The following is a 24438-nucleotide window of genomic DNA, read 5'->3' as shown; positions in this document are numbered from 1 at the left end:
AAAAACCACACAAACCTGTCACTTTCTAAAATGCCACTGAATACAACGTAGTTGGGAGATCAGCAGAGAACTGCCTTAGAATCTCTTGGTTCCATAATCACCCCCACATCCTGCATAAAAGCAGGGGAGACAGGACTTGGACCTTGCAATGCCATTTCTTTTACATCCTAAGCAAACAGATTAACCTTTATAATACTCATTCTCTACCTCAGGTACCTGCACAGGATGCATTTTTGAAGTTCCTTGAGAATCCTATCAAAGCTGCCTTGAGCAAGACAAATAAAAGGAATGTAAAAATGGCTATTTTTTTTAAACCATACACCTGTAGCTAGTACGTCATAACAGTGTCACACAATTACAAAGCACAAATCTGGGACACTCCTGAGTGCTCAGTTGTGTCTGAGGTTTCTTTTCAGGTTCTGTTTTAAAGGGGAGGGGAGGAATTAATCCAATTATTATGTAAAAGCAACATAAGGCTTTTTTTATTAAAAAAAACAAAAAACCAGAGAAGATAATGCAGAAGTCAAGTCCCTCACATATGAACCAAACCACACAAACATGTACAGACACAGCATTGTATTTAAAGCAATGTGCACCACAGCTGAAAGCTAGCATTGCTTGCAGGGCATTTGTCTATTACCTGCTTTAATGGTGTTTGTCTCTGAAGCCATGTCTCAAGAAACAGGGCAAGCTTTTACTTTAAAAGCAGGGGGGGGGGGAAATTTCCACATAGACTTAACAACCTAAAAGCCAGGCAACTTGGTCCTTGCACAAAGGTTAGAGTAGTTTGAGGGCACAATCTCCCATTCAGGAATGACTCCAATGAAATGGAAGGTGAGTTGCACAAGAACACTGGGGAGTGATCGTACAAAACCATTCATTTCGACAGGGCTTGCCCTGAAGCAGTTCCTAGTAGATTGGCATCTCAAAGGGAGCGGAGAAGCCTCCAACTCGCAATCCATTTTCTCCAAAGCAATGCTCTGGAAAAACTGTGGACTGCAGGCCCAAATCACACAGACAAGTTACATAGGCTAGTAAGTAAACACAGTAGGTGTTTCCTAAGATACCTCCTTATGCTATCTTAGAAAGTTGCAACACACGGAATGAAAAAATCAGTTTGCATTGAAGAGACGGGAAGGTTAGGAATCTATTTCTGCTAAGCACTATCTTCTAAATACTGCACACTGGTGTTCAGAGGGCTGTGTGTTTGAAGAGGATGCGCTAAAGGGCAATTTTTCCATTAAAAAAAGTGAAGGAAAGTGTTATGCAGTGTCAAGACTGATTCCCTACCTTCACTTGAAAAGTACCCATTAAGGAAAATTAAAAGGAGGGAAAGGAAGAGGTCTGCTTCATTGGGCAGGGACAGATACTGCTCCAGCAACAGGGGCACAGAGAAACGAGCACTTCACTCTTAAAAGCCACACAATTCCACCTTGAAGAATTGGATTTGATAAGAGGAGTTGTTGTTCTTTCAGGTATTGCTTGCATTCTTCCTCCGGCAAAGGCCAGTTATTCAATGAGTTCTACATAGTTGGCAGGGAACATCCCAAAGTGACCATCGGGACCATAACCACGCCACCAGCCCTCATCGATCATCTCAATGCTCGTGATAATGTTCTCAGGGTCAAAAGAGATCTCCGTGTCATCAGCTGAAAGGTGGGAACAGACAGGATTTCAGGGGAAAAACAAATACTTGTTTAAGGAGAGCATATAGCCCAGCAAGAGTGCATACTCAGGACCACGTTGACACAGTTTAGTTATGCCTTAACTCAGGGGTAGGCAACCTAAGGCCCGGGAGCCGGATGCGACCCAATCGCCTTCTCAAACCAGCCCACGGACGGTCCAGGAATCAGCATGTTTTTACATGAGTAGAATGTGTGCTTTTATTTAAAATGCATCTCTAGGTTCCCCCCCCCCAAAGAATATAGTCCGGCCCACCACATGGTCTGGACCGGCCCATGGCTGAAAAAGGTTGCTGACCTTAACTGCTAAGAGATCCTGGCTATGTCACCTTGCTTGGCAACATTAATGCATATCTGTCTTTGCAGGGATTCTAGTGGTGGTGGTGGGGAATGACATAGAATGGAACTTAACCCACCCAAACAGGAAAAAGCCTTATACCATGACAGACGACTTGTCCATCTAAGCCCAGTAGTGACTGAGTCAATGGCCAGAAATTCTTCATGTGAAGACCTTTCATATCACCTGCAACCTGATCCATTTTTAACTGGAGATGCCAGAGATTGAACCTGGGAACTTCTGCCTGCAGAGCTCTACCACAGAGGTACGTTCCTTTGACTTATCTACATCCTGAAGTAGGAATGTCCATCATCCTTTAGAAAGGTGGCTGATGTCTTGGTACCAGATTCTGCTAGAACTTTCGATACCAAAGCAAGTGCGGGCTGAGGCTTCATTTGTGAAGTAGCCCTGCAGTTGTTAGAAAAGTTATGATGCTGAAGCTAAGCTGCTGTAATACTGGGACTGTATGGGACTGCGGTTGACAACCATCAAAGATTTCTAGATGTCCTACTGCACAGCAGTCATGACTCCCAGGGGATAGCCTGAAACATTACTTTAGTGCACTGGTGTCTGTGCTACCTTTCAGGGCTGGTTTCAAAACCCTCTTTTGAAAAAGGTTTCATTCAACATATGCAAGAGGTTGCATTTCCCCCCCCCCCCCACGCTGCCAAGCGCTTTGAGATCAGCTGCAAATACCAGCCATGAATCAAGTAGAGACAGCAAGTGTTCACAGAGAAGTGCTCTTTGACCCTTTCCTACATCACATGCTTTGTGCTGTGAATAAAACCTATTTCCCCCAGTTACCATCTCTGTGGCTGTCACTGTGCAGCACAGGAAGGGATCTTCCTGTTGTAGAATAAATGAACATATCAGAATTCCTAAGAATCTCCCCAACATTTTTCTTTTAAAAAAAAGGAGATTAGACAACAGATGCTAACAACTATAGGAAAGAGTGTGTTTCAAGCAGGGCTTCTGATAGCCAGAATAAAGGATACTTATGCTTCACCATTTTTGGTTCCTTCTTCCCTGGCCATCACACCAGCCACCTGTCAATCCTTTAACTGGGACAGTACCTAATCTACTCTATATGGGGCACAATGTAAGAAAAATGCATCTTGTAATTTCTATCTAACCTGAGTGGGAACAGACTATGCCCAGAGGCAAGCATTTCGGTGAATGGAAGATAACAAACGACACAAAACATACCAGCTTGATAATCATAGAGAGCTCGAGCGCATAAGCCTTTTCCCTCCAAGTTAAGATTTTGTTGGTAATTATCAACATAGTCATATTTAGTATCTTCGGGCTGTTCCTGCAAATGAAGAGTTAACAGAATTAAGTAGGATATGTCAAATGGTACTGACAGCTACCAAGGGTCATTAGTTTTTTTAAAAAATCTTCCAGCTAAATTCTAACAAACAAAATCCATGCGTCAAATATACGCCAGTTTATACATGTTAAAGGTGTTTGCTTTTGGGGGGGGGGGATTCAGAGCAAGAAGATGGAAAGGTGAAATAAGCAGATAGAACAACAGTGGCTGCATTCATGTGCCACAGTAAACCATGGGTTTCGGCTTATCATGGTTTCTTAGGCATGGGCAGTGCACTAGCCTGAACTCCAGACAGCTCCTGCTTAATCTCTCCCTTTCTGCGAGTGGAGAAATGAACCAGGAAGTCACACTTATCAACTTCTGAACCCAAGGTGGTGCCATGTCTCTCCCTAATAACCCAGGGTGGTTTAAGGGTGGCCAGAGATCCTGGCTTGTTAGGGAGAAACAAACCACAATCCTGGGTTCAGATGTAATGTGAATACAAGCTTTATTCATTTATATGGGTCTGGAGCAAACATTCTCCCTCTGCTACTGCAGGGCTTCTTGTGCTAACAGACAGGTAATCTAGAGCAACAGCACACTAGAAGAAACTTGTCATGCAACTGATTGAGCAAACTATTGCACAAATACAAAATCCACAATCTGCTTCTACGTTCCCTTGCACAACAATGTTATGCTGGAGCAAAACAGATTGGTGGCTATTTTTCCCTATTACTGAGTTTATTAGGGCTTGCTCAAACTATGAGGTCAACCATCATTATCTCGGAGGAGGGTGACTAAAGGCTATGGCATACTAAGTGTATCACATTTAAATTTATTGATGTTTTAAAGGAAAACAAATTTTAAAAGCCCAAGCAGCAATGACAACCTTCCATCAAGATACAGGTAACATATGGTCTACTCAAAACAGAAACAGAAAAATTGAGCATAGGATACAAAATGCAAGTGGTGTAAAGGTATCCCAATAACGCATCCCAGGACTGATGAATGTGTGAAGGGTGGGTCTTTAGAGACACCATCACTGACATACTGAATAAAAGAATTCAGTCTGTTCTTCCGAGCATATGAGCTGAAGCACTATCTCAAGGGTAACCTTCTGGCTGCCATAGACTTCTGCTCTCATCATCCCTGACCACTGACAATGCTGGCTGTTCCAGTAAGTTACCCATGCCGTCTTCCACAATCTTCCCTTCCCCCTTTCGGTTTTCTGTTATACACATGCACAGGAACATGAACTGAGCACAGGGACATGAACTAGGGATTCTCCCCTAGTTTTCCACCACCCCAAACATTTTTCTCATTATGCAAACCTCTGGGTTCCCTCACACCTACCGATCCCTTCCCCTTGCGCATAAGCTCTGGCTACATAAGCAACAGCACTCGCAAGCGGAATGTAAGAAGCAGATCGGCATAAATAAGGCAGGAAATGATCTCGTGTGCATGAAGACTAACCTCAGGGGGTTCATCATAGATCACCCGTTCACTAGGGGGTTCTTCGTACACAGCTTCGTGTTTCTCTTCTGGTTCGTAGGTCGGAGCTCCTGATTTGTAGTTGTTCTGCCTGACAGAATCACCTGGAAGAACAACACACCCTTCTGTTTCAGCCATTAGGTTTGCTATCAATTTCATCTTTTCCGAACAGGTCTTCATTCAGAGAAGCCACAAATACTGCACACAATCTCAAAGGAGAAAGTCTGCTACTCAAATGGAGTGATTAGGATCCATTAATGAATGGCTTGATGGTGGCACCCTAACGTTATTAGATATTAGATATGGATGTAAAAGTCGTCCCATGCTTAGAGCAGCAGTCCAGACATGGTCTTTTTAAAACCTTAAAAGGATTTTTGCAGGATTTCTTTGCAGTTCTGATCACCCTATAGGTATATGGATTCACCTTTGCCACACCTCACTTCTTCCTATCAACTAAAGTCATGCTGTGACTTTTGCCTGTCACCTGTCCTATCTTCGACTAAGTATTTAAATTGCAAGCCTGTCACCAGGGAACTGTCTTTTTCAAAATGTACTGTATAGCAACTCTTCATTTTTTTAGTACTTTATGAAGATAACATTACCTTTTGCAATAATAATAATAATAATAATAATTTATGAGATTATCCTTCAACTTTTTTTTTAAAAAAATATTATTCTGATACCACTATATGGTGAATCTAATTCTTAAGTGTGCAGATCTTTATAGCGAAATGTAAGACGATTGTAGACAATGTTCGGCCTCAATTATGAGTCCAATGATTCAATGGGCACCACCAAGTTTCCATTTTAACATGCAGTGCCTACCTCATACCGGTAGTATTTGAGCATATGAGCTTTCTCAGATGATTTAGTACAATAGCCTAAGTAGTTATATCCCTTTCTGGGCAGGTTAGTAACTTTTTACTTGCTTCCCCATTCTCTCTTCTTTAGCTACCCACTAAAACTCTTACAAATGTCGGGGATTCCCTGAATCAACTTGGGGGGGGGATCAGCTCTTTTTTAAGCTTGCCCGTTACAAAAGCTACTGTCTTTTCTAGAGCAAAATAAAAAGATCTACATACAGTGGTATAGGGACATTTTATACAAGCAGCGAGCACGTGTGTGTGTGTGTGTGTGTGTGTGTGTGTGTGTATACACCCCCAACAATGCTCTACAGACAAAAACAAAACACAGAGAAGTCAGAGGGAAAACTTCTGTCTCTTTAGAAAGGTGTGGGGAAATTTTGGCCTTCCAGCTGGTGTTGAACAACAACTCCCATCAGCCCCAGCAAGCATGATCAATGGCCAGGAATGATGAGAGTTGCAGTTCAGTAATAGCTGCATCCATATACCTGCTTTAGATTAAGGAAAGATGACTCTGAGCAAATAAAAAAGGCTAGAGATGTCGTACCAGAATTTGGATCCACCAGACTTCTTATAACATCAGAATAGCTGGTGACTAAAGGAGGATCTACAGGCCAATGAGAATGCTAAACAATGATGACAAGACAGGAGCCCAGGTCCATACCGAAGCTGGCAAGCTTTTGGGGAGCTGAGATACACAAATGTCTTGATCAGGCATCCCCAAACTGCGGCCCTCCAGATGTTTTGGCCTACAACTCCCATGATCCCTAGCTAAGAGGACCAGTGGTCAGGGATGATGGGAATTGTAGTCCAAAACATCTGGAGGGCCGAAGTTTGGGGTTGCCTGGTCTTGATAATATACCTTCCAAAAGAAAAAAATGAGGATGGGGAAAAGGAACATAGGGCAAGTAGTCATGGGAAAAGATTGTTTTTATTTTATTTTTCTTTAAAAAAAATTAGTCGCTTTACCTTGTCCAAGGCATCCAAAAGCAACTTACAACCAAACAAAAATGTGCATGGCTTACACGAGAGTTTTTCAAACAGCTGTGGGACTACAACTCCAATCATCCCAACCTAGCAGAACCAGTGGTCAGGGATGATGGGAGTTGTAGTCCAACAACAGCTGGGGGCCCAAGTTTGAGAAACACTGGCTTACACCTATACCTGTGGGAGAAGTTTATGAAGCTGCTATACAAGATGAAGGACACTGAACAGCCCTGAGCATATGTTGTCCTCCATAGGTAAAAGTGCTGAGCTGGGCAGAAATATAACTCCTATTGTTCTTGAATTAGCCATATGGGCCTCAGCAAGGAGGATTTGGAAACCCACCCAGTTTTTAAAAATGTAGCTAGGTAGCCCAAGGAATATTTAGCGGAGAAATATTTAATTTTAATGGAATGGAAACAAAAAGAGTTTTAAGTATACACCTACCAACGAAACTAGATTTCAAGTTGTGTTTGTTATGCACTCCTCCTTCACTATGGTTGGGACAAACGGATCATGGGTGACTACCTAAACATCTTCAGCTATTGAAAACCTGCCATAATCAAGGAACTGAACCCATAAGCTCTCTTATATTAGCTTTACCAAGTTCAGGAACAGGAGAGGCTGGAGGTGTATCATGTACAGACGAACGGACAACAGGAGGAGGGTGAACATCTTGCACGGCAGGATGGACAGGGGATACAGGAGCCTCTGCTTGACTGTTCTGCTGGAGAAAGGGGCTCCGCAACTTGCCTAGGAAAGGGGGCACATGAATACAACACACAAAATGGTGAGATACAGACATCTTTTGGCGACCATTCACTAAGCAGCCCTTAAGACAACCCATGTGATTTAGTTCATTACTGCCTTCACGATAATAATTTTAGTATATGCCGTAATACTTTTTTATTGTGGTGTTATCATTTTATAGCTGTTAGTCGTCTCAGTCAGCTATTACAGAGAGACACATAATCCACAGGTTTGTAATGAACAGACAGACAGAAAAATAGAATGGTTTAGAATGCTGCTCTTTTAATTACTATTTGCACTCTGGTCCCATAACTATGGCTTGCCAGTTCAGACACTGTGTCTAAAAAAACCCATCTTTTTTGTTGTTTTGTTTTGTTTTGTTTCATTTTTAAATACTGGTTTAACCATTCAGGGATAAGGAACATACAATGCTCTGGATTTTGTTGGACACCACCTCCTATCAGCCCCAGCCAGCATGCCCGATGGGAGATGGTGGGAGCACCAGCCCAACAACATCTGTGCCAAACCACAGTTAAGTTTCCTTAGCAATGATCTATGCTTTCATACAAAATGATCAGAGTATAATTGCGTGCAGCATGGCATATTGGAAAGCAACTGTCCTGGGAAATAACTGCCTCCACGTTCTTCTGATCCTGTTTAAGGGTGCAATCCTATACTGAGGAACTACAGGATTTAGAGAAAGGATTTGGAGTAAACCCCTGCTATACCAGTTATACCATGCTGGTATAACAGTCTACCAAGGAAAACATTCCACTGGCAAAGAGAACAGCTGAAATGGAACGGTCGTAGGTAAGGCTTGGAAGTTACAGGGGTGAAGTACACATATGTCAACTTGTATACCCCAGGGGTCAGCAACCTTTTTCAGCAATGGGCCGGTCCACCGTCCCTCAGAGCATGTGGTAGACTAGACTATTTTGGGCAGGGGGGAATGAATGAATGCCTATGCCCCACAAATAACTCATAGATGCATTTTAAATAAAAGCACACATTCTACTCATGTAAAAACACCAGGCAGGCCCCACAAATAACCGAGAATCAGGCATCTCCAAACTGTGGCCCTCCAGATGTTTTGGCCTACAACTCCCATGATCCCTAGCTAACAGGACCAGTGGTCAGGGATGATGGACATTGTAGTCCAAAACATCTGGAGGGCTGAACTTTGGGGATGCCTGTTTTAAATAAAAGGACACATTCTACTCATGTAAAAACACGCTGATTCCCGGACTGTCTGCGAGCCACATCTGGCCCACGGGCCACATCCGGCCCACGGGCCTTAGGTTGCCTACCCCTGGTATACCCCTTCAATACAGTGTCACACCTTCCTAAATGTTGTGACTTTGCATCAGCCCAATTCCCTAATGCCTAGAAAATTCTCTCCCATCGACTTCAATGGAAAGATGAGAAAAAGGCAGCTGCCCCAGCAGCAGGGACTGCCCCATGCACATCACCCAGAGGAATATAGAATACTCTGTAACTCATCACCCAATCAAAGGACACCACCACCACTATATAAACTCAATGGACAGAGAGGTCATAGCTCAGATTTGATATAGGGGGTGCCCTCTTTCTGTCCCCATGTTGTGCATACTTTGAGCTCACAAGGGAGAGAACGAAAGGGAGAACACTTGCACAAAACATACTAGTCTCCAGAACACGCCTAGAGGGCCGAGCACATTGAAACCACACCTCATCCTAGAACCTCAACATGTACCTTGCCTTGGGACTCCACAGCCAGCCCCACACCAGCAAATAGGATGGGGGGGGGCAGGATAGAGCATAAGGAAGGAGAGAGGAAGACATACTTTGCAAAGCAGCAGGGGACTGAACTGGTCCTGATAGCCAACAGTGGGAGAGGAGATCAAAAGGGGCTTGTTGACTCATGTAGGGGCTCCTGCTCACTGTGAGGGTGGAGGAGACAAATACCGCACAATGTGCTGAAGGGACTAAGCATGTTTCAGATACAAAGGCCATTCCGCTGGTATATCTGCAATGAATCTCCAGCCCCAGCGTAATACCAGTAGAGGATTGCTCTTTCAGATACCTGGCTGGGAACTGACGACTGCCCCATCTGTGGACATGGACCTCTCCTTTTGTTTGAAGATATCACGAGGATTCACTGATCTTTGTCCTATTATTGATGCTGCTTCCTGTGCAGAGAGAAAGATTTACTGAGTCCCGAGGAAACATAGCAATTGGGGGGGGGTGTCTAGAAATAGCATCAATGCTTCCACCTGACTTCAACATGCAAGGGGAAGTGCTGTCGTTGGCTGCCAATATATTACCTTTCATTCATCATCACTAACAAATTCACCGGCAAAATCCAGGGATACAGGAATACTGTACATTAGGAAAGTCTTCATGGTTTCTTTTAGGGCTAGAAGACTCTGCACGTCACAGGAAAAAAATGAGGGAACACTTCTATGGGTTGATTGGCTAAAATTCCCTGGACATTTTTATCAGGTTAAATCAGTTACCCTGATGAAAAGCAAACTTTTATGCATCACAGTTCTAGCTTTGTTTTTACAGTGGTACACACTTATCTTGGCCCTGCAAAGATATTTCACTATTTCAAGGTCAGATAGTAAGGCCGCTCAGAAATGCGAGGTTCCCATGCAAAACACAACCATCTTTAACTACGCTCATTATTGAGGATTGACCTGGAGTTGTTTAATGCAGCAATCTGGATTTTGAATTAGTTCCACTATGAGGAAGATTCAGAAGCAACCTTGTCAAAAAAGAGAAAGACCCTCACAAATTTGCTGAGGTGGAATATTGTTAGCAAGAAGGCATAACCTATGCAGTTCAAGAAGCTCAAAGGGAGTACAGGTGCCCATGAGAAAACCAGCCATCTTGCATTAAAAAGGGATTTATCAAGAAACAGTCCATGCTCCTCCGAAAGGGAAAGAGGGAACAAGGAAGTTATCAGGAGCCCCACATGCAACTGGGCAAGTCTTAAGAGAGTCCAAGTCAGAGTTCCAAAAAGGTGAAGAAAAGATCCAAGAGATGAAGAGAGGATCCAGCTAAGAGATATCATCCAGGACTGCCACCAGAGGAGAAGACCCAGCATATGTCATTCTAACGGAACAGCAGTGCAGGCAGTAAGCCTTACAGGGAGTTCAGCTGACAAGTTTGCAAGAGCCATTTGACTGGAGGATGGCTTTAATAACAGATTCTGGACCTTCATGCTAACAAACAAGCATCCAAAAGCACGTGTGTGCAAAAGGACATGTGTGTATGCATAGCTACTGCATTATAACTTCTTGTGGAATATCCCCAAACCAGAGGTTATGGTTTATAAAATATTATGCTGCCATTCCAGCAGTTATACACAGTCTTGTATTTCACTACTTGCCTGGCCACCAGTGAGTTGCAGGATGAGATGGTACAGAATGCTCCATTCCTCCCTTGGGCACCACATTTCTTACTGGGCGTGAAGAAAGCAAAGCGCTCTCTTCCTCCTGCACACTCAGTGTGGAAACTAACCTTGCAAAAGTTCAAGGTGGGCTTGCAGAGAAGGGACCGAGAGCTCTGTTAGCCAGACCTTCTTGTGGGTAAAAGCAGGCTGGCAAGAATTCTGGAAGCTGGTAACTTTGGTGGATTTATTTACAAGTAATGCATGAGGTGAGAAATAGTTGTGCTCAATAGCTGTGGTCACTCTTAAGAACAGAACCAAGGTTCCATAATCTTGGTGAAGGTCTGGCCAGCAGCTCTCTGCAACACCAGTCAAAAATTTAAATGCAAGTTTTTTTGGAAGGCACGAAGGCCAAGAAGTGTATGGTGGAAATTGCATGTGTGTGTCTTGATTTGAGCACTGAAAGACTATTAGTACCCTGCTTCTTCAGGAGAGCAATTGCAAAACTGAGTAGAGGTAGAGGCCACAGAAGTGAATCAAGAAAAAGTAGTGATTGATTGTATACAAGGCATATACAATCATAAGTGGTCAGGAAAATACACTGGAAGCTACCACCTCCATAGAAATCCCCACACCTGAGTATAGGCAGATTTTGGAACTCAAGATGTGCTGAAGACCAAGAAATAAGAAAGAAAGGAAGATTCTATATGAATGATCAGGCTTTCCAAACCAATGAGGTTTTGCAAAGGTACGTAGGTTCTTTCTGATCCATATATAAAGCATTTTTTAAATTTTTGACAGAAGCATGCATGTAGAAAACAGTGAGTGTACCAGGACAGATGGATTATAGTCCTGTCAAAAAAGCAGCTGCTATTGCTGCTTTGATCCAGTATTGAGAAGCAATGTAAAAAGAACAAATTTGGAGATGCAGCCTGTGTAAGCACGAAGTAGGACTGTCAAGGATCTTTCTCCCATGTACCTGAGCTTTCTCCACAGACTCACTCCTCCTTCGGAAACCCTTCTGCATCTTGCTGAGATCTTCTTCCTGCTCCTTCTGTAATATAAGATGACTCCCTTACACCCATGCTAAGGTCAAGCAGAGGCAGTTCTCAGTCTATAGGTCTGCACTCTGGAAGATGGAACCAACTCAAGAGAAATGAGACTTAGGTATATGATGAACATAAAGATCAGTCTTTGGCTCTGAACTGCTTTGCCCGGTCATGCAGCCTGCCTAAGAAAATGATGATCAACAGACACCACTGAATCCAGCTCTCCGTACCACACTTAAAAATGAAATAGACCTTTAAGCTGTGAATGATGAACAGCATAAGAAGCATTTAGAGATCCACAGTTTAAGAGCCCAGTGCTTGCCTGCAAGTATCAAGACAGGACGGTGCTGTTCTGTGTGATCTTTGCAGGCAACACAGCTCCTTCTGTATTCATAAGTTTTTTTTTAAAGAACACTTCGACCAACAGGAAAAGTTACGATTTCAGACCTTACCCATTGTTGTTTTTCTTTACTGACAGACTCCGTGTCCTGCTGTTGTTGGAATTTCCTGCAAATTAAAACAAAAACAAAAACCTCCACAGTTAAACGAAGTTATGTCAATGACGGTTCAAATATTCAACATAGAAGTGCACAGAAGTTGCCAGACACGTTACTCAGAAGAGTGGTGGGAATGGGTGATTGACTGACTGATAGCTGTTAACGGCCAATCGTTAGCCATCTCACCCCTTGCTTTTTCCTGTAAGACCAACTGCAGGCGTTAATAGTCATCAACAGCTATCAGTCAGTCAATCACCCATTCCCACCACCCTTCTGAGTAATACCCCTCCCCACCCTCTCACTATATATAAGCGCCTGGTGACTTCTGTTTCAGTGTATCTGAAGAAGTGTGCATGCACACAAAAGCTCATACCAATGACAAGCTTAGTTGGGCTCTAAGGTGCTGCTTGAAGGAATTTTTTTATTTTGTTTTATTGTAATTTATATTTGGTGTTTAGCCGCCCTGAGCCTGGCCCTGGCTGGGGATGGCGGGGTATAAATTATTATTATTATTATTATTATTATTATTATTATTATTATTACTACTACTACTACTAGGGACCCAGGTGGCGCTGTGGGTTAAATCACAGAGTCTAGGGTTTGCTGATCAGAAGGTCGGCGGTTTGAATCCCTGCAACGGGGTGAGCTCCCCTTGCTTGGTCCCAGCTCCTGCCCACCTAGCAGTTTGAAAGCACATCAAAGTGCAAGTAGATAAATAGGGACCGCTCCGGCGGGAAGGTAAACGGCGTTTCCGTGCACTGCTCTGGTTCGCCAGAAGCAGCTTTGTCATGCTGGCCACATGGCCCGGAAGCTGTCTGCGGACAAACGCCGGCTCCCTTGGCCTATAGAGCGAGATGAGCGCCGCAACCCCAGAGTCGGATACGACTGGACCTGATGGTCAGGGGTCCCTTTACCTTTTTATTACTACTACTACTACTACTACTACTACTACTACTACTACTATAGCATCAGACTAGGACTTGGGAGACAAGGATTCAAATTCCAAGTCAGCCCTGAAATTCACTGGGTAGCCTTGGAGCAGTCACTCTCTCTCAGCCTAACCTACCCCTCACAAGTTGCCGTGAGTATAAATTGGAGGGGTGCTGAAAGAATAACACTACTGTGAGCTCCTTGAAAAAAAGGAGGAATATAATAAATGTAATGATAAACCTTTTCTTAATGCTTTGCACGTAGTAAGACCCAGGTTTAATTTGTTAGCACCTCCCAGTGCTGCTGGGGTAGAAAGACAATCCTGGGCTAGACAGGCCAAAAATCTGACTCGCTGTTAATGCAGCTTCCTACATTCCAGATTTCCTGCATTAGCAGAGTATTGGAATAGATTACACTTGGGGTCCCTTCCAACTCTGATTCAGAAATGAAGTGAGTGCTCACAAAAGACTTTTCAGTTAGAGAGTGCCATGGTTATAGAATTCCTTCCCAAGGAAAACCAGCCTCCCACCCAGAACTGGATCTTTAAGAAGGATTTTATTTGCTAGTGCTGCTTTTTTTAACCAAGATGCTTCAGACCTTTTGTTTTCATAATATACAAATTCCAAGAAGACAAACCACATATACACACACACGAGAGAGAGAGAGACATATATTTAACAGTAAAAAGAGAATGCTATCCTGAAAACTAGCATTTAAAATGGTTTATGAATAAAATCCCGTACACTGCAAACGTCATGGCAATTCTTTCCTTCTTTCTTTCATAATAGATCCATATCATCCATAAAACATCACCCTACACTGGCAGCTGTGCACGTTTAGCTGAAGTTAACACACACAGTAATAATCCCATATCCCATTCCGCACTTAACTCCAATGCTAACCTATTATTATGACCCAAAAATACATTTTTATGGTTATATGGAATATTATACCAAGTTATACTCTGCCTTTTCCAGATACTTCAGGTTTTTATGTATTCTGCTATTTTTATGTAGTGCGCATGTATTTAGTGGTGTATGTCGTGTTTATTTTAACTTTTTGCTCTCTCAAAACTAAATTTAAAAGAGTGAAACAGGAAAACAATCAGCAAGCTCAAATTTAATTTTTAGCGCATTATGCCACAGAACAGTCTTCTCAACCTTTGGAGCAGAAATACTTTTTGAAAAGAACTACAAGGAAGTCCCCCTAAAAGACCTGTCTCTACAGAACCAGGTTAATTTTGTCTGCACACTTCAGGGGTATTTCCCCTGGGCTCACTGAAGTCTGGTGACAGGAACACCGGATGATTTTTAACATCATATCCCCCACCCCAAATCTCCTTGCTGCCACATCACTGAGACGTAAGCCAGAAACATCATACCAACTGACCTAAGTCCTGCTCTCGAGAGACAATTACTTCTGGTGTTGGCAGGGCACACTTGTCCTCAAGGGGTCTACTGTTTTGAGAGTGCTGTAAGTGCTCCATTTTCTGAAGAGTGTGAGATTCTCTCTTTTTTGTGGCTTATTCTGCCGCCTCTTTAAAGTATAGTGGTACCTTGGTTTTCTAATGTAATCCGTTCTGGAAGATCGTTTGGCTACCAAAATGTTCGAAAACCAAGGTGCAAAGGGCGGCCTGCAATTTCAATGGAGAAAATTGGGGAGGGGGAATCAACTTCCGAGGCACGATCAAGAAAAGAAGAATTTACTTCTGGGTTTTTGGCGTTTGAAAACCAAAATGTTCAGCCTCCGAGACGCTCAAAAACTGAGGTACCACTGTATCTTACTTTATCTGTACTGGAGATAATTTGATTTTTTTTAAAAAAACAAAAACAAACCAGGGCTATACTGTATATCTTTTTAAATATTTAACACTCACTGCTATTCCAAAGAGAAAAGAAATATTTCTGCAGTGTGTTGTGAAGGTTCAAATCACCTCCCCAACTATGAAATTTACTGTATGGCCCCTTGGAAGGTCACACTCTCAGCCCAACTAGCCTCATCATTGTTGAGATGCTAAAGCACTGCTCTAGGAGGACAACACTAGGACTTTTATGGTCATAGGAAAGCAATGCATCAGAAAGACCGGCAAAGGCCATTGCATTGACGACTTCCTCCGGATCTGTAACAACAGAACTCACAGGAAACACACTTAGGCAAGTAAATGAAAAAATGCAATGTGTTTGCTTGGGTTCACAAACTTCATTGCTTGCCTCATTATTTGGGGCTTCCTGTGTGGTTTGGGGTGGGGGTTGAGGGAAAAGGAGCAATGATATGAATGAGCAAGGTCAGCACCCCAGCCACATATATCCTGAATACAGTTGACTCCAATCTTGCGAGACAAATATCATTAAACTGAAGCTGTAAATTCTCAGGCTGGATTCACAGAGGCGTAAGTGGTACTTCTCCACAGCAATTTTCTCTTAGAGTGCCAATATATCTTTGCTCAATTGAGGTGGCAATTAATGTGGCTTTTGTTAAAATTAAACAGACTCACTTCTGAGCATCTATCTCACTGGCTCGCTCCTTAAATCTTCGCTCGCGCAAAGTTGCTTCCTGCAATTCCCGCTCTCGGCGCTCTTTCTCCAGACGCTGACGCTCCTCCTCTGCTTTCCTCTTCTCTTCTAGTCGGCGGTTCTCCTCATCTTTCTGAAAGGGAGAGTGCAACAAGACCGAATTAAAAGCATCCACCTTTGAAGAATAAGTTACTTCCTCCCCTTCCACCAGACGTGAATCATAGTCTACTCACACTCTATGTTAAAACATTCACCCAGCCCCTCAAAACTACTAGCTTTGCCTCTGTCATGTCTAATGTAGAAGCACGATGGAGGAAGAATGGAGGAAGGGATCTGCGCCTCTGCAACCAGCCCACTGAGTTTCTGTGCTGTTTATGCGGGCTTCACCTTTTTGTGCATCCAGCATAGAAACAAAGAAAAGGATTTATCGATCCCTTCTCCACTAGCCTGCCTGGTTTCTATGGCAGCTGTGCATGAGGTGAAGTCGCATCCTGCTTGTCCAGTACAGGAACATGAAAATTTGCCTTATACCAAGTCAGACCATTGGTCCATCCAGCTCAGTATTGTCTACACCAGGGTTTCCCAAACTTGAGTCTCCATCACGTTTTGTTTTGTTTTTGGACTACAATTCCCATCATTCCTGACCACTGGTCCTGCTAGCTGGGGATGATGGGAGTTGCAGTCCAAAAACTGATGGAGACCCAAGTTTGGGAAAGTCTGGCCTACACTAACTAGCGGCAGTGGGCTAGTGGTAAAGGAACAGACTGTTCTGTCCCTTTGGCAAAAGCCCAGTATGTTTCTATATTTGATGTGCAAGAGGTTCGCCTGGTGGGTGTCTAGCGTAGTAACAAAGCAGGCTGGTGGAAGCCCTCTTGGTTTCAATGCTTGATTTGGAGGAAAGAGCTTCACCCGCTTTGTGTCTTGCTGGAGAAAGGATGGGGTGATTTCTGTCTTCGCTGTTAGCCTGCTAGATGAAAAGGAGGGATCCTTCCTTCGTCACTACCAGGCACAGAAATACAGTGGATTGCAGAAGAAAGTGCTAGGCCAGGCATCCCCAAACTTTGGCCCTCCAGATGTTTTGGACTACAATTCCTATCATCCCTGACCACTGGTGCTCTTAGCTAGAGATCATGGGAGTTGTAGGCCAAAACATCTGGAGGGCCGCAGTTTGGGGATGCCTGTGCTAGGCGTTTCCATACCTCTTCTGGCAGCCTGGGCCACTTGCCTTGGTGAAACATCTAGTTTGCCTTCGGTGGCCATGTTAGAGGTTCAAAATTATGTTGTATTCAATGGTTGCACCTTAGTTCTTTTCCATTTTTAATGCCGACAAGTCAACTTATCACCTTGTACTCCTTATTCTAACGCACCTTACAAATAACTCATGTGCAGCTCTATGAGGTCAGCGCAATACAGAACTCCACCATGAATGGTATTTTCTTTATTTCCAGGGCCCTCCCCTGGAAGGTGCTTCAACGTGCCTCTTTCACAGTAGGACAAATAATGTCCTGAAGGTTCAGGACATACAAACATAACAATGCTCCATCCTCAGCCACCACTCAGATACTGTAATTTATCTGCACAACATTTTGATTTCTCTCTCCAAGCCCAAGTTAAAACTTAGCTCAGTAGACCGCTCTGAAAATCGTTGTTCCGAAAATTGTCCAGGGCTTGGACTTTGGAGAATTTGCATTGAGAAGGGAGTTCTGTCAGTAGTGAACAGCCTACTGCTGTTCTCACCTTCTTGATCTGAACCAGACAAAGAGTTGTTGTCATTAAGAGAGGGTGCCTTGAGTGGATCTCAGAGATTTTAATGGAGTCTAAGTCATTCAGGGCTCCATGGGTCATACCCAGCTGCTTTAATTGTGCCTGAAAGTGAACAGAAAGCCAGTGCAAAGGGACTGCTGGCACAACACCCTTTCTGCGAATGCCAGGAAATACTTTGGGCAGGAAGCACCAATATAAATGAAAATGTAACCAAAACGCTTTACAGCCTCTCTGATACAGATTAGTTACAAACACAGACTGTGCTCCACTGGTTTGAAACTAATTGCTTTTGCTTTGCAAGGAATGAGATAAAGCATGCAATGAAAACATGAGGGAACTGCAAGACCACCCCAGCAAAAACAGGCATCTCAACCACATGGAAGTTGTTCAAATTAAGTACATACCTCTGCTTTGGCCCAGAAGCTATCTTTGCTGACTCTTTTGATCTCGGACATGGCATTAGTTTTCTGGTAGACTGAGCCCTGTTGTGTAAGAGGATCACAGAGTTTAAAAAAACATCCTTAGTTGCTTTTAGTTGTTAAACAAAATGCATGGAAGCTGCGAAGTCTACACTTCTTAGAGCCGCATTATACTGAATTTGGGAAGTGTTAACAAAATACTTCGTATATTCTACTCAAACCATTACAGAGGACATTCAAATTGAGACTATTCCCTGGCTGCAAAGGTCTTGGGGAAGGAGGTAACTTTTTAAATCCCATCTGTGAGCTCACCTACGCAGGAAAGTGCAAGCATTACAAGGCCAAGTAATTTTCCTAGCCACTCTGCCCATCTACATAGTAAAAAGTAATAATAGTAGTAGTAGTAGTAGTCGTAATATTTATATGCCACCCATCTGACTGGTTAGATATTGCAAACAAATACAATTCAAGAGTATGCATTAGCACAACGGTCATTCACAGTAAATGATGGTTAGTGGCTTGCCAGGATGTGAAAATGTGGCTGCTAAAGAGGAAAAGAACAGAGAATAAGATTTTTCAAGGGGAAGAGGCAACAGAACTTCAAAAGAGCAAGAAAAGGAGGAAGGAAATATTTGCAGCAGAAAATGTTTCACTGATCAATGATCAAGAAAAAGTATCTTTGCTTTCTGCAAATCTTCCAGTACAAATAAGGTTTTTTAAAAAATGCAAGCAGTCATATCAGCGGCCGATTCAGAGCACACATGTGGGGCAATGGCAGTTGTAAACTCCAAACAGGATCAGCAGCAGCATCCAGATCCATTCAGAAGTCACATAGCAAAAGGTTAAACTCTCACTCTCTCTAGGATGCAGGTACTGAAATTGGTAAATGTCCATTTTCTTTTTGCAAATTTCTACTTAATTCCCACATTCTTCCCCTTACAATCACTTTCATCTTCCAAAACAGTTTATGGAAGGCCAAATTTAACTCCTATAAACACAATCTCAAAAATAACTCATCCAGATATTAAATAAATTAATCTGAGAGCATGTGAGAAGTTGATTAAAACAGGCAATTAATTTTAAAACCTAAAGTCTTCCAAAAAATATTACAAATAGAAACCTAACAGAGAAGAAAAGACAATTTACTATTGACCAAGCGCTTCCTAAACCTGATGTCTTAATTATTGCATAGCTAAATGCTCCCAACATCTAGTGAGTGATGTGGATACATAGGGTAATCCTGGTCAACGAAATGCAAGGACAGACCTTTCAGGAATGTATTGCATTTGACATTTTAAAGCTTCCTCATGAATTTTTCCAACAAAGGACCGGGATGCAAGAATTATGGGGCACTTATGCCTGCCCTGCCCCCCCCCCTAAAAAGGTGGAAGGAAAGGTCTCTAGGTGCACACTGTTTCCCACAGAGAGGATTTTATGACTAATTAATTAAGACTTGCTGGTGTTAACATGCCAGCAGCTATCTAGAAGCATGTCAGAGGGGGGGGGGAGAGGCAGAGTTCCAGTTTAAGAATACTAATACACTGAATTCCAGGGGCTTCCCATGTGCCCTCTTTTGTGTGTCTTTTCTAAGTCCACTTCCTACAGTTTTGTAACAAAAATATACCAATAACAAACTAATGTGTTACTGGAATATTAGCTATTTGCACTATTATTTATTCAGTTTGATAATTCAGTGAGAAAAGTCAGATTGTGCTGCAGCAAACAGATAGGTTGCCCCAGTGGTAGTCTTGAGGTAACAGGAGTATCTGAACTGAAGATATTGGTCCGGAGGCATCCCATGTTCTCCTGCATCTTTCTACACTTACAGTGGTACCTCAGGTTAAGTACTTAATTGGTTCTGGAAGCCCGTACTTAACCTGAAGTGTACTTAACCTGAAGCGAACTTTCCCATTGAAAGTAATGGAAAGTGGATTAATCCGTTCCAGACAGGTCCGCGGAGTACTTAAATTGAAAGTACTCAACCTGAAGCTTACTTAACCCGAGGTATGACTGTATTCTCAATAGCACATTCACCTGCATCTTCAAGAAGAGGATAGCAACCCTTATTCCACCAGTCTGAAGTTACAGCCTTGGATTTTTATGAAAACATAATCTCTGACAAAGGTGATTTTCACAACCAATTCTATACAGTAAATAAGGTTATGCTACCTATCAGATCCCCACGTATTCTTGTATAATTTGTTGTGTCAGTCTATATTTCTCTGGAGATCTGAAAACTACCAGTTTTCCTTAAAACCAGGAATGGTGAGACTCCCCACCCCCCACTGAAGGCATTGTCTCCTTTGTGGTTGTCAGAGGTTGCATGTGGGTAGGAAGTGAGACTAACACCGTCCTACAAACACACATTCTATCTCACACAATTTCTCTTTTTAAGATTCTTAAGAAATTCTTAAGAAAATGAGAGCACATGGAGGGTGTTCTTAAATTAAGGTGATACTCTACTTCAGGGGTCCCCAGACTTACCGGGCTTCGGGCCGGAGGGCGGGGGAGTGCGCGCCCGTGCGCATGCGCACACGCACGCGGTTGGGAAAAAATCGCCGAAAATCGCTTGTGTGCATGCGTATGGGCCTCCCCCGCCCCGAAGTGCACCGGAAATGACCTCTTCTGGGTCGGGAGAGGCCCATACGCATGCGCACAAAGGATTTCCGGCGATTTTTTCCCGATTTTGAAGATCGCCGCCACACCGCAAGAGCGGGCGGCGGGGGTCGTCGCGGGCAGGATTGGGAGGCCAATTGGGCCGCATCCGGCCCGGGGCCCGTAGTCTGGGGACCCCTGCTCTACTTAAAACACCACCCCCGCCCCACACATTTATTTTATTTTTTATTACTTGTATGTATAGCCTGTTCTGCACCAAAGAGTGTGTTGCAAAAATGTCACAGTTAAAACAAATTAAGATTGCACTATTATTATTATTATTATTATTATTAACAACTGAATTTCTACACAGCCTTATACCCGCAAGTCTCAGGATGGTTCACAGAATAAAATCAGAATATAAAACTACAAAATACCTAATAATAATAATAATAACAATAACAACAACAACCCAATACCCCCACTCCCAGAAGCCACATTTTAAAAAGGCATAAGATGTCAATCAAATCAACCAAAGCCTGGTTAAAAAGGAACGTTTTTAAATGAAATGCAAACCCACCCATGAAAACACAAAACCCACCAATGACAAAACAGCATCATCATCGCAGGAGGAAGGGACACACCCGCCAAAAGGCCTGGGTAAAGAAGTGCACCCTGACCAACGGCGAAAAAACAAACAACAATGGCAGGGGGCAAACATCAGAGGCAAAGGCATTCCACACAAAAAGCCCTCCTGTGCACCACTGCCCCTCAAACCACAGAGGGCAATGGCACTAACAACCGGTCGATGTGGGAGGAGGCATTCCTTCAAGTCGTTCATGTATACCCCATCCACCCCCTCATTCAACCCAGCCTCACAAACATAACACACATACAATTCATACACACCAAACTAGATCCACTCTGCCCTCTTGATCCAGCAGGGCGAGGGCTGCCTCCCCTCCTCAAGCACAGATACCATTTGAAAGCATGAATCCTGGTGGCATTTTTATCAGCTGAGATTTCCAACCGTGCAGCAGCTAAGTGGAAAATGGGCGCTGACTTTACATTGAATAACGTTATCAAGAGGCTGGGAAATAGCCCTGTGAGGTCTCTAAGCTTTAAAAAGGTGAGATTTGAGACTATGCGGGGTGGGTTTTCTTTGTCACTTACGTTAATAAATCAGTTGCCTCATTTAAACCTTCTGCAACAAATGCTACCTTAGGGATTTCTTTATACAGGATATCCTTTATGTACAGGCTTTATGGTAGAATGGCTATTCTTCACTTTCAGTTTGTTGTTTTTGCATGCTTATTGAAACAAAATAATATTATTATTTAAAGCATTGCTTTTGAAGACTCCATCCTTGCAAAGAGCTCTTCCCTATGCCTGCTCTCCCTGGGACACCTTCCAAAAACCTCTCCATGACCCCCACTTCTCACTGGGAATGACTTGGAACGGAAGTGGCGGGCCTGCCAGAGGTACTGTGAGCCCCCAGATTCCCCAATGTCTTTTTAAAAAACCGACAAAATTTAATCCCTTGTCTCTTCGCAACACAAGCTCCTAAGTTAAGGCTCCAAGACAAGCTGCTTCTGTGAAGCAGCACAGGCCATACAAACTATGCCTTGCGATTAACCTTCGGTGTAGGGCAGGGGTCCCCAGACTTACCCGGCTTTGGGCCGGTGCCCGCCGCGCCGATCGTAGGGGAGTGTGCGCGCAGCGGGCAGGAGGGCGGGGGAGTGCGCGCCCGTGCGCATGCGCACACACACTTACTGGAGCGGTGGCGTGCTTCCAGGTCGTAAAAATCGCCGAAAATCGTTTGTGCGCATGCGTATGGGCCTCCTCCGACCCGGAAGTGCACCGGAAATGACCTCTTCTGGGTTGGGAGAGGCCCATATGCATGCACACAAACGATTTTTGGCGCTTTTTCCGATCTGAAAGTGCGCCGCCGCGCTGCGCGCCATGAGAGCAGGCGGCGGGGGTCGTCGCGGGCCGGATTGGGAGGCCAATTGGGCCGCATCTGGGACGCAGGTTGGGGACCCCTGGTGTAGGGTATTTATTTTAGCTCAAGTGCCAACAATAAGTTCTCAGCAGCCCAACCAGTCCACTCACCACAATGTTCCTCCTCCTGTATGCCACAACCAATGCTACCAAGAGCTCAGAGCAACTCACCACTGGAGTCTGAGGACCTGCCTCCTGGAACTTGCTGCCTTCTTTATGAAAGTTGTAGTTTGCTCCCGAAGCCTTGGCCACTTTCTCTGTGATGGTATCTGGCTCCACATCCTCATCGGCCCGAGCATTTATTGTCACATGAGCACCCTGAAATGAGATGCAGAGAAGGGAGAGCTAGAGGGCAGGAGAGCATCATCAGTCAGCACAAGACTAAATCCTGCTCTAGCGAAGAGCAATCTGGGGTCTCTCTCTATTTTCTACCAGAACGTTCCAACACAAAAGGACCCCCCCCCCGGTGGTTTTAATCTCATCTTGCATTCCTTTTTTATATATATATAATCTATTTTTATTAATTTTCCAATTAAAACACAATTATATCACATCCATTATTCCAAATTATACAAATCCATATCAATTAAACCAAATATTATGCCAAATCATATAAAATTTTGGAGTTCCCATGCTTCAAAAATTGGGGTTTTCTCGCAACTGTCTACTGCCGTCTTTGTTCTAAAGTCCAAATAGTCACTCAAAGTCCATGATAATCCCGATCTTTCCCCTGCAATCACTGAAATGTTTTCTTCTTTCATCCAATTTTTCCACCGCTGCTGAAGTAAGCATCAAACGAGATTTCCCATATATTCATTCTCCTGTGTGAGTTTTAATCAGTCCGGCCTCCCCATCTCATCTTGCATTCCTGACTTCTGGCAATAAGCAATAACTCAGCTGCAAATTTCTTAGTCTCCACCACCCATATCCCCTAGGACTGCACTGTGCAGAGACTGGGGATGAGAAATCAGAAGGTTCAAGTTGTGGTTTAGGTGAGCTGCTGGGCGATGAAAGTAGGGCTGGGTTATTGCTATATCATCCAAAACCGTTTGAAGTCCATATAATGATAACTGTTTCGTAATTTTTGACCTGGCAATTTCTGTGTGTGCTATGCAAAAATCACAATGTTTGAAAAACCGCGAAGCCAGCCAATGCTTCTCTCGATTCATGCAACCCCTGTTAACTCTGCCGGCTCAGCAGGGGTAAGTGAATCACAAGAGCAGGCACTGGCAAAAATCATGATGCAGGAAGACCCAGGAAGCCAGCCAATGCAAATTGCGAGTTGCCTGTATGTAATGGTCTGAGAACCTCACTACATTCGAAGCTATTTCCTACAAATGTCAATCTTGTGCAGATATGTATTTGGAGGTATTGTAGTCGTGAGCTGTTTAAGGCTTTATAGGTCAAAGCCAGCACTTTGAATTGGGTCTGGAAACTAATTGGAAGCCAGTGCAGACGGGCCAGGATTGGTGTCAAATGCTCAAACCATCTTGCTCCGCCTGGCCACCGAATTCCGCACCAGATGAAGTTCCTGAATAATCTCTTGAGCCAGTCCCATGTATAACAAACCACAGTAATCTAACCTAGAGGTTACCAGAGCATAAGACAACGGGGGGTAGGGGCACAACTGGGCTCAGACATATAAATTAACTAAAAACCTTGGTCTAATCCACTCCTGCTGTAGGAGAAAAATATGTAAGGATAAATCCTGCCCTACCCCCAGTGCTTTGTATGTGGGTCAGAAAATAAAAACAGGTGAATACAAGAAAGGTTCAAGGAGTCCAAATTGCGTGGATGTGATAATGGGGAAATATATGGAGGATTGCTGTCCTGCAGGAAGGATGTTCACTCTGGTATGGGTTGATACTGCTCACTGCTTAC

The 24438-nt window shown here is 43.6% G+C and overlaps 1 protein-coding gene across 2 annotated transcripts in view; it reads right to left on the bottom strand.

The window, feature by feature from the left end:
- The window catches only part of DBNL (drebrin like), a 39987-nt gene continuing 15549 nt past the window's right edge, over window positions 1-24438 (bottom strand). Inside the window, exons 5-14 of one of the 2 annotated variants that reach the window (XM_035139346.2) lie at window positions 22729-22875; window positions 17947-18024; window positions 15760-15911; window positions 12291-12345; window positions 11769-11843; window positions 9479-9584; window positions 7270-7419; window positions 4802-4923; window positions 3226-3331; window positions 1-1649 (exon numbers count right to left, since the gene is read on the bottom strand). In XM_035139346.2, the coding sequence (XP_034995237.1) occupies window positions 1510-1649; window positions 3226-3331; window positions 4802-4923; window positions 7270-7419; window positions 9479-9584; window positions 11769-11843; window positions 12291-12345; window positions 15760-15911; window positions 17947-18024; window positions 22729-22875 (1131 nt within the window). In that variant the 3' untranslated portion in view covers window positions 1-1509. The remainder of the gene's footprint in view (window positions 1650-3225; window positions 3332-4801; window positions 4924-7269; window positions 7420-9478; window positions 9585-11768; window positions 11844-12290; window positions 12346-15759; window positions 15912-17946; window positions 18025-22728; window positions 22876-24438) is intronic. The other variant, XM_035139347.2, reaches the window with a different exon arrangement.

Source organism: Zootoca vivipara, chromosome 15, assembly GCF_963506605.1.
Source record: "Zootoca vivipara chromosome 15, rZooViv1.1, whole genome shotgun sequence".
NCBI classification, from domain to species: domain Eukaryota; kingdom Metazoa; phylum Chordata; class Lepidosauria; order Squamata; family Lacertidae; genus Zootoca; species Zootoca vivipara.
The sequence above is the reverse complement of the archived record's forward strand: the minus strand, read 5'-3'. Positions and strand labels throughout refer to the sequence as shown.